The sequence below is a fragment of the Heptranchias perlo genome, unplaced genomic scaffold (assembly GCF_035084215.1).
Source record: "Heptranchias perlo isolate sHepPer1 unplaced genomic scaffold, sHepPer1.hap1 HAP1_SCAFFOLD_64, whole genome shotgun sequence".
Classification (NCBI taxonomy): Eukaryota; Metazoa; Chordata; class Chondrichthyes; order Hexanchiformes; family Hexanchidae; genus Heptranchias; species Heptranchias perlo.
In genome coordinates this window covers 2,531,343-2,541,991 of record NW_027139666.1, presented here as the reverse complement: position 1 = coordinate 2,541,991, position 10,649 = coordinate 2,531,343, and the positions used below count along the sequence as shown (strand labels likewise).

At 44.7% G+C, this 10,649-nt stretch overlaps 1 protein-coding gene across 1 annotated transcript; it reads left to right on the top strand.

Annotated features, from left to right (window-relative positions):
• The first annotated feature begins 1,962 nt into the window (after nucleotides 1–1,962).
• On the top strand, nucleotides 1,963–9,817 carry LOC137317973 (EEF1A lysine methyltransferase 3-like). Its single transcript, XM_067980966.1, has 3 exons — nucleotides 1,963–2,118; nucleotides 6,203–6,314; nucleotides 9,420–9,817. The coding sequence occupies exons 1-3, from the start codon at nucleotides 1,963–1,965 to the stop codon at nucleotides 9,815–9,817; spliced, it is 666 nt and encodes a 221-aa protein (XP_067837067.1).
• Nucleotides 9,818–10,649: the final 832 nt, after the last annotated feature.

Below are 10,649 nucleotides of genomic sequence, written 5' to 3'. Positions count from 1 at the left end.
TGGCCTTCGAGGGAGTGCAGCGCAGATTTGCTGGAATGAGTTCGGGCGAATGGTCTTCGACCTGAAACGTTAACACTTTTTCTTTCTCCACAGCTGTGGCCTAACTTGCTGAGCTTCTCCAGCACTTTTTGTTTCTATTTCAGATTTCCAGCTTTTGAAGTATTTTGCTTTTGATTTACTGGAATGATATCTGGACTCCAAGTGTTATATTACGAGGAGAGATTACACAAACTAGGTTGCCATTCCCTGGAATTTAGAAGAGTAAGGGGTGACCTAATCGAAGTTTTCAAGATATTAATGGGAACTGATAGGGTCGATAGAGAGAAACGATTTCCGCTGGGTGGGTTTGGGTTAGGGTTAGGGTTAGACATAGCCTAAAATTAAAGCCAAAACTTCCAGGAGTGAGATTAGGAAACACTTCTGCACGCAAAGGGTGGGAGAAGTTTGGAACTCTCTTCAACAAAGGCAGTAGATGGAAGCTCAATTGTTAATTTTATTTCTAAGATTGATTGATTTTTGTTAACCAAGAGTATTAAGGAATTTGGGGCGAAGGCGGTATAGGGAGTTAGGTTGCAGATCAGCCATGATCTCATTGAATGGCATAACAAGCTCCAGGGGCGAAATGGCCTACTCTTGTTCCCATGTTGCTTCAGTCTGTGCATTGCTACTTCTCAATCCAAGAATGAATTTTTTTCAATTGCTGAATTACCTGATATTTAGAGATCTTCTTACCACATAAATGAGAGTGACGATCGACAGGCTTCCGAAGCACAAAGAAGCATTGCCCCATCCTCCAGTTGGTGCTTTGTGAAACCAGGGATTTCCAAGCACTCCGACAGGGCACAGTTTGGAAACAGTTTTCCTGTTGGGAGAAAGTAACCCGAAGGCGGATAATTGAATATTTGCAGTTAGTTGTTGGCAAATAAGTTGATTTCCATGTTCATTTTAAAATAAAATAAAAATTCAACCGTCCGGGTCAAAGGCATCAGTGTTAGGTGCTCTGTGCTGATGATAATTTGAAATGTTGATGACCTTAAAACAGTGCAGCGTTTGGGCCGTGCAATTACACGGAGCCCTGAGCAGATCCAGTTACGTTAATTAGCTGATCACTGAGGGCTTGCCGGTACCTTGTGAAACAATACAAACTCTGAGCTGGAAACACAATAAACTTTAATTAATTAGTCTCCCTTCTCTCGCCTCTCCACCAACAAATTTGATAGTAACACCTTAACACAATACTCAAAAGTGTTTGGAATCTCGGCTGTTCCCCATCGATTCGTTGTAACTCGAGTCAGATGAGAAATGAATAAAGACACTGCGCAACAAAGCGCCGAGAGTCAGCGGCCTATCACATCGTCCCGCTGGCAGTGAGCAGCATGGAGCAGTGACTGTCATCACCACATTGGGAAAAGGCAGTTACTGATCGGTGCAGCTGGTGAGACAGGTGGAGAAAATGAAACTGGTGAAGAGTGGGCGGCAGAGAAAGGCTGCTCACCAACCCGGCCGAGGTTGGGTCGATGATACCTCGGTTCGCAACAAAAGTTCTTCTGCTAGGTTTGTAAGCTGAGCATCTCTGGATCGAAGGGAGTAACTTCACTAAAACAACAGTCGCAGTGTAAGGCAAACACCGTCCCTGCCTTAAGATAAAGGCCCACAGTTTCGGCTCTCTGCATACTGACTTTATTTGATCACTTTTGGAATTAGGACCTTTCAGAAACTTTCGAATATTGTGTTAATGTGTTATTATCAAATTTGTTGGGGAAGAGGTGAGAGAAGGGAGACTAATTAATTCAAGTTTATTGTGTTTCCAGATCAGAGTTTGTATTGTTTCATACATTGTCGGACAAGCGGACTGCTTGAAACCGAGACAGGCTCACATCCAGACCCCTGGACAAAAACTACCTGGAAATTGCAGAGGTTCAACCAGGATCAAAGCAGTGCAGAGTGAGCTCAGAAAAGATAATGCAAACACAGCAGGAAAATAAGTATTTCAGCAGCTCCGACTCCAAGGAGGACAGCAAGAAACTAGAAAGTCGCTATCAGTTTTGCGGGCACACTTTGAGAATCACTGGGGACTCCAGCAATAACCTTGGGATACCAGCAATAATCTGGGAAGCTGTAAGTCCAATGTTTGGTGTAAATGCTTGGATCTGATAGAGAGAAACCAAACCCAGAGCCTCTTCCTTCCACTACAGCAACCGCCCCCACCCCCACCCCCACCCCCGCCATGTTGAGGAAGCCTTACTTGATGCATTGGTTTTGCAGACGAACATGCATAAGAACATCGGAATTGCTAGAAGAAAGATTATTGTTCGCCGTCTCCTTTCCTGGTAGTCACATGATACAGTGAGAACCGAGTTGCAGACTAATAAAAGCAACCAATCCCCATCAATTAGTCTCCATCAGACCCAGACATGAGGCGAGGAAAACCCTACAGTGGTGGATAGCTTTGGGAATCACAGGTCCAAAGTCAAATGTTCCTCCCAAACCTGCTCCACTCACCACATTTCATGTCTCCAGTTAATCATCCACTTGCCCACTCACTTCACCTGTCTATATCCATTAGCAGACTCTTTGTATCCTCCTCACAGTTCACTTTCCCACGTATCTTTGTATCGTCAGCAAACTTGGATACATTACACTCGGTCCTTTCTTCTAATTCATTAATATAGACTGTAAAAAGCTGAGGCCCAAGCAGGGATGCTTGCGGCACCGCACTAGTTACAGCCTGACAACCTGAATATGACCCGTTTATCACGACTCTCTGTTTTCTGTCCGTTACCCAATCCTCCATCTATGCTAATATATAACCCCCAACCCCATGAACCCCATTTTACTCTTTTACTCTATCATAACGGTTCGTGAATTTGAACACATCTTTTAAATCTCATCTTAACCTTTTCTGGTCGAACAGAACAACCCCAGCTTCTCCAGTCTTCCCACTTAACTGAAGTCCTGCATCCCTGGTACCATTCTAGTAAATCTACACTGCACTGTCCCTAAAGACTTGACATTCTTCCTAAAGTTGTGCCCAGGATTAGACACAATACTCCAGCTGGGGCCTTACCAGTGATTTATAAAAGTTTAGCGTCATTCCTTCCTTTTGTATTCTGTGCCTATTTTTATGAATCAAGGGTCCCGTATGCTTTTTTAACAGCCTTCCCAACTTGTCTTGCCACCTTCAAATATTTGTGTACGTACACCCCGAGTTCTTTCTGTTCCTGTACCCGCTTCAAAATGGTAACATTTTGTTCATATTGCCTCTCCTTATTCTTCCAATCAAAATGTATCATTTCTCAGTTCTCTGCGTTAACTTTCATCTTCCATTTGTCTACCCATTTTGCTTGTGTGTCTGGTCTCCTGAAGTCTGTTCTGAGCCTTCACATTGTTTACTACATTTCCGAGTTTCGTATCATCTGCAAACTTTGTAATTATACCCTCTATACCCAAGTCCAGTTCATTAATATATAACAAAAAGATCAATGGTGCTCATACCGACCCCTGGGGAACACCATGGTATACTTCCCGCCAGCCTGAAAAATAACCGTTCACAACTACTCTCTGCTTTATGTCTCTTTGCCAATTTCATATCCACGCTGCCCCTGTCCCGTTAATCCCATGGGCATCAATGTTGCTAACTCATCTATAACGTGGTACTTTGAAAATTCATGTAAACAAACATAACTGCACGAACACCATCAACCCTATTAATTACTTCATCAAATAACTCAATCAAGTTTATCAAACACGATTTGCCTTTAAGAAATCCGTGCTGACAGTAATTTATTAAAACATCTTTTTCGAAGTGACAATTAATTTTGACCCAGATTATTGTCTCTAAAAGTATCCCCACCACCGACGTTAGGCTGACTGGCCTGTAGTTACCAGATTTATCCTTCTCCCCTTTTTTGAACAGGAGTATAACATTTGCAACCGGTCAGTCCTCTGGCACCATCCCCATATCCAAGGAGGATTGAAAAATTGTGGCTATAACCTCTGCTATTTCCACCCTTACTTCCAACAACAACTTAGGATGCATCCCACCTGGACCGCGTCGCTTTTCTACTTTGAGTACTGCCAATCTTTTTAGTGCATCCTCCACTATCTCTTCCTTTATTGGGACATTGTCAGCATCCTCTTTTTTTTGTGAATGTAGATGCAAAGTATTCATTTCGTACCGCAGCCGTGACTCCACAATGAGTTCGTTCTTTTTGTCGCTAATTGGCCCCACCCCTCCTTTGACTATCCTTTTGCAATTTGTCTGTTTATAAAAGACTTTACTGTTCCCTTTTATTTTATCTGCCACCATTTTCTCGTACACTCTCTTCGCCCGTATTATTTCCTTTTTCAGTTCTCCTCTGCACTTTATGTATACTGCTTCATTTTCTAATGTATTATGGTCCTGACATTGGTCATAAGCCTCCTTTCTCTGTTTCGTTTTAGTCTCTATATTTTCAGTTATCCAGTGAGCTCCAGCTTTGGATGCCCTTCCTATCTCTCTCATCGGAATGTGTTTCGTTTGCGCCCGAACTAGCTTCTCCTTGAAGGCCTCCCCTTGCAAATTTACTGTTTTACAGCCAGTCTTTGTTTGTATTCAACATTGGCCGGATCGCTTTTCAACTCACTGAAATTACCCCTCAGCACCTTCACCTTTGATTGATCCCTGTCTCTTTCCATAACTGCTCTACACCTAATATATAACATCCATGGCAACATGTTCTGTCTTCATACCATCCATGGCACCATGTTCTGTCTTCATACCATCCATGGCACCATGTTCTGTCTTCATACCATCCATGGCACCATGTTCTGTCTTCATACCATCCATGGCACCATGTTCTGTCTTCATACCATCCATGGCACCATTAAATTGTTTTTACCCTCCACGCCACATTTACCGGTTTTGCCTCCTCCCTGACACAATGTAACGGGTTTATAACCTTGTTGTATCATGTTTTGGGTTTATACGTTCCAATTCACCATACCCTGGGATTATGCCATCCTCATCACCATGTACTCGGTTTATACCCTAGCTGCCACAAAGTACTGATTGAAGTATCTTCCTTGCAATCAATATGGGTTTGATACTCCAACAGCACCATGTATTATGTTCATACCCTCCCTGATCCCCTACACTGGGAATCCACCATTCTTGACACCCGACACTGGGTATCCACCATCCTTGATCCCCTACACTGGGAATCCACCATCCTTGACACCCGACACTGGGTATCCACTATCCTTGATCCCCTACACTGGGAATCCACCATTCTTGACACCCGACACTGGGTATCCACCATCCTTGATCCCCTACACTGGGTATCCACCATCCTTGACACCCGACACTGGGTATCCACTTTCCTTGATCCCCTACACTGGGAATCCACCATTCTTGACACCCGACACTGGGTATCCACCATCCTTGATCTCCTACACTGGGTATCCACCATCCTTGATCCCCTACACTGGGTATCCACCATCCTTGACACCCTACACTGGGTATCCACTTTCCTTCAACCCCTACACTGGGTATCCACCATCCTTGACACCCTACACTGGGTATCCACTTTCCTTCAACCCCGACACTGGGTATCCACCATCATTGATCCCCGACACTGGGTATCCACCATTCTTGGCACCCTATGCGGTACATACACCATTGTTAGCACCGTGCACGATGTATTATTTTTTTAAATTTATCCATGGCATGTGGGCGTCGCTGACAAGGCTAGAATTTATTGCCCATCCCTAATTGCCCTTGAGGATGCACAATCCTGAGCACAATGCGCGGTGTATCCACCATCTTTGATACCATTCCCGGTGTATACACCATCATTGACACCATGCGCAGGGTATACGCCTTCCTTGACACCATATATTGGGTTTATACCAATCACAACACGATGTTAAGATTTTTATATCTTCCTTGGAACTGAGCACGAGATTTATATCTTCCTTGGAATTACTTACTGGCTTGCTCCCTCCCTTGCACCCTCCCTTGTTCCCTACCTTGCACCTTCCCTTGCACCTATCCTTGCACCCTCCCTTGCTCCAACACTTGCACCCTCCCTTGCATCCTCCCCTGGAATTTATCTTGCTCACTCCCTTGCACCCTCCCTTGCAACATCCCTTGCAGCATGAACTTGGATTCAGAAAGTTGCAGGTGAACGAATTCTAACGTTAATACCATATTTTGTTTCAGGGCCTCGTTCTCTGCAGGTTCTTTGAGAAAGAGAATATCAGTTTTTCTGGGAAGAAGATGATTGAATTGAGGTCCGGCACTGGGATCGTGGGGATTCTTGCCATCCTGCTGGGTGAGTTAAAGGTTCCAAGCGATAGCACTTTGGATGTGTGAGAGAGCGCGATGAACTGTAATGGAGTAGGACGGCTATATAGTGAGAAGGACCATGACAGTGACTGGTCATTGGGTGATTAAACCCCCAGTTCTCTGCATGGTTTGTGAACGCTGCAGTCTGCTCTTCTTTTGAGGTCCTTACTGTTGACAGTTCTTCACCTCCAGTTTTGATCTGTTTGATAGAGAATGCTTTCAAAGCACAGGACCCTTACCTTAGGTAATAAGAATGATGCCTCAAAAAAGTCGCAGCTTTCTAGACTCAGCCGAACCACCTGCCATTTTGGAGCAAGTCCCTCCTCCCATCGGGGAGCGGGATCTCAATTGAACTGCTGTTGATCTGTGAAAATCCAGTGAACGTAAAATTCCAGTAAATGAAAAAGTGAAAAATTTGAACACGTTTCTCCTTGAGCTGATGAGCTGAGAACCAGGCACCTATCAGTAATGGCCTGGTTATATTCAATGTAATATTTGCACAAAATCCTGAACATCTCGACTCTGATCAGATATTAAACGGGGAAGCTGGAGCTTTTGATCATGTTTTTGAGTCCTTGTGAGCTCCAGTCACGTGTCCAGCACCCAACTGATTGCCAAATTAAAACAGTAAGCATGCTTTAGAATAAAATAATGAAGCAGTCCGTGCCCGCATCCAGCACAATCTGGACAATATCCAGGTTTGGCTCTAATGTAGCAAGTAGCATTCGCGCCAGACAAGAGCCAGGAAATGACCATCTCCAACAAGGCAGAGTCTCACCAACTCCCCTTGACATCAAACGCCATTACCATCGCCGAATCCCTCACCACCATCATCCTGGGGGTCACCATTGACCAGAAACATAACTGGACCAGCCACATAAATATTGTGGCTGCAAGAGCAGGTCGGAGGCCGTGTATTCTGCGGCTTTATCTGAGGAATTGCGAAAGGAAATAAACATTATGTCCTTATCATTTTCATTAGCGAACAGCCCCACTTGTGACCTTGTGATGGAGGGGTGGTCATTACTGTAGCAGCTGAAGATAGTTGGGGCTCGGTCACTGCCCTGCGATGTCCTGCGGCTGAGATGATTGGTCTCCAACAACCACTACCATATACCTTTGCTCCAGATATGACTCCAGCCACTGGAGAGTTTCCCCCCTGATTCCAATTGACGACAGTTTTACTCGGACTCCTTCGTGCCACACTCCGACAAATGCTGCCTTGATGTCAAGGGCAGTCAATCTCACCTCACCTCTGGAATTCAGGATTGTTTTCCATGTTTGGACCAAGGCTGTAATGAGGTCTGAAGCCGAGTGGTCCTGGCGGAAACCAAACTGAGCATCGGTGAGCAGGTTATTGGTGAGTTAGTGCCGCTTGATAGCACTCTCGACATCTTCCATCACTTTGGCGATGATTGAGAGTAGGCTGGTGATCTTATCGAATGAGGGAGCTCGAGGGGCCGTATGGCCTACTGCTGCTCCTTTTTCTTTTATTTTTATGTTCCTATGTGCTGGGCTGCGCTCTTGTTGAGGATGAGAATGTTCACCGAGCCTCCTTCTCCTGTTGGTTGCTTAATTTGCGACCACCATTCGCGACTGGATGTGACCGGATTTCAGAGCTTTAACCTGATTGTTTGGTTTGGGGATTGCTGAACTCTGTGCACAGCATGGTGCTCTCACTGTTTATAACGCATGGAAGAGGCTTAGAATGATCATCCACTTGGCACTTCTGGCTGCAGATTGTTGCAAGCGCATCAAACTTTTTTTTGCACTCAGGGAATCAAGGGATATGGGAATCGCTGTTTATAATGCATGGTGCTCTTACTGTTCATAATGCATGGTGCTCTCACTTTTTATAATGCATGGTACTTTCATTGTTTGTCATGCATGGTGCTCTCACTGTTTATAATGCATGTTGCTCTCACTGTTTATAATGCATGGTGCTCTCACTGTTTATAATGCAGAGTGCTCTAACTGTTTATAATGCATGGTAATCCTTTGCTGTAGCTGCACCAAATTGGCATCCGATTTTCAGATATGCCTGGTGCCGCTCTAGGCATGCTCTTCTACATTCCTCATTGAAACAGATTTGGTCACCTAGCTTGATGGTGATGGAGAAGAGAGGGATATGTCGGGCCCTGCGGTGACAAGATTGTTGTGGCATTCCATTATGCTGCTGCTTTGGGCCCACGGCGCCTCATGAGTGCCCGGTTTTGATTTGTTATTAATCTATCCCACTCAGCATGGTGGTAGTGTCACACGACACGATGGAGGGTTTCATCAGTGTAAGGACAGGTCTGATTCTCAGGGTATGTCAGACCGTTGCTTGACTTGATTGTGAGGCAGCTCTCCCGAATTTGACAACAGTCCCCAATTGATAGCGAGGAGGACCTTGCAAGGTCAACTGGGCTGGGTGTGCCTTTTTCTGTCCCAATTCGATGCCTGGGTCGCAGCTTTATCCTTATTTTGATACCGCGGCGTGTCTCACGGCCGCACGAGAGGGCAGTAAAGCATCAACCACATTGGTGTGAGACTGGAGTCACACACAGGCCAGATTGGTTAAGGACGGCAGGTCTAAAGGACATCAGTGAACCTATTGGGTTTTTGCGACAATCGGATAGTTTCATGGTCACTTTGGGGCGGATATTGACTTCGAGCGGCACTTCGAAACGTGTGATAGCTAAAAATAAAAACCGGGAGTAATGTTCAACGGGCGACAAACTCGTTGTCACCGGTTTACGCTCTGGCAGAAAGTCAATATCGCCCCTTTTACTGATACCAGCTTTTTATGTTAAAACTTTTGAATTGAAATCAAATTCTCAAACTACCGTGGTTGGATTTGAAATCAAGTTGTATGAATTTTTAAGTCTGCAGTTTTGGATTACTTATCGAGTGAAATAACCGCTGTGCCAATGGAATCGCGTAGCGATGTTGTGACACTGCACAAGTTCATCATTATATTTAACAGCCTTTGCTGTGTTAATCTGCTTTGCCCCGAATCCCTTTTGCCCACATTTACCATTTACAGGATTGTGTCACAGGGAAGCAATAAGTGAAGATACGTCATTGCTCTTTTACATTCTTCTGGCAGGTGGAGATGTGACCTTGACAGACAAACCGGAAGTGCTGAATCAAATAGAACGAAACGTGGCCAACAATGTCCCCTCTTCAATTATCCAGCGGTCAAAAGTCTCTGCTCTCTCGTGGGGTGAAAACCATGATCAGTTTCCGTCAGACTACGATATTATCCTTGGATCCGATATCGTCTACAAGAAACGTGAATTCCACTTACTGCAAAAGAACCTACAACATCTGAGCAACCAAAACACTATTATTTACATCTGCTCGAAAATGCGTGAGCACATGGGAGCCATGAATTTTCACGAGCAGATCATTGCACAGCATTTTAACTCCGAAATTGTTCACAGTATCCCAGAAAAAGGAATCAACCTGTACAAAGTGACCAAAAAAGTTACTGGCGCTTATTAAGGAGGCAATTCCAGAGAATAGGGTGGAGGCAGTTAAAGGTCTCATAATGGGAAGAAGCGAGGGGGAGAAGGGCACAACAGGCAAGAGTCAGAGTACTGAATGATGTAGGAGGAGGTTGCAGAGATAGAGGGATTGCGATTTCCATTTACTCTAACACCATAACCCTGACACCCTAACCGAAACCCTAACCCTAAACCTGAAACCCTAACCCTAATCCCAACGTTATAGTCCGAGCCAATCCCTCACCCGAGCCCTAGTCCGAACCCTAACCAAAACGCGAATCCTATTAATGCCACTGTAATCTGACTAGAGTATTGTTGGCAGGGAGGGTTAGAGTTTAGGGTTAGGAACCCTCTATAGAGTCAGCTTCACCCTGTATCTAACTTCAGTCTAGCACTGCAGAAAACATCACAAGACCTACACTTTTCCCCTCCTGAAGTGTTGCTCTCCCACTACATTCACGTTTGTGTGATGATTGCATCAACGGAAGCTCGTTTAAATTGACCCAGTTGAAGACTGCCGTAATGTTGTGCAGCAGAGAATATATTACGAGATCAATACTTCGGCCCTCCCTCCCTAACAGCTTAGTGGGATACACGGACTGCAGCCGTTCAAGAAAAAGGCTCACCACCACTTTCTCAAGGGCAACTAGGGAGGGGCAACAGATTCTGACCTTGTCAGCGACGCCCACACCCTGATAATGAATATATAAAAAAAGAAAACTTGTGAAGTTCTCTAGTTCGAATTATTCCCTTTGCCGCATTTTGCAGTGAACTTAAATATATAAAGAACAAACACATTTACAAAAAGATTCATTAATGGGGACTTAGCT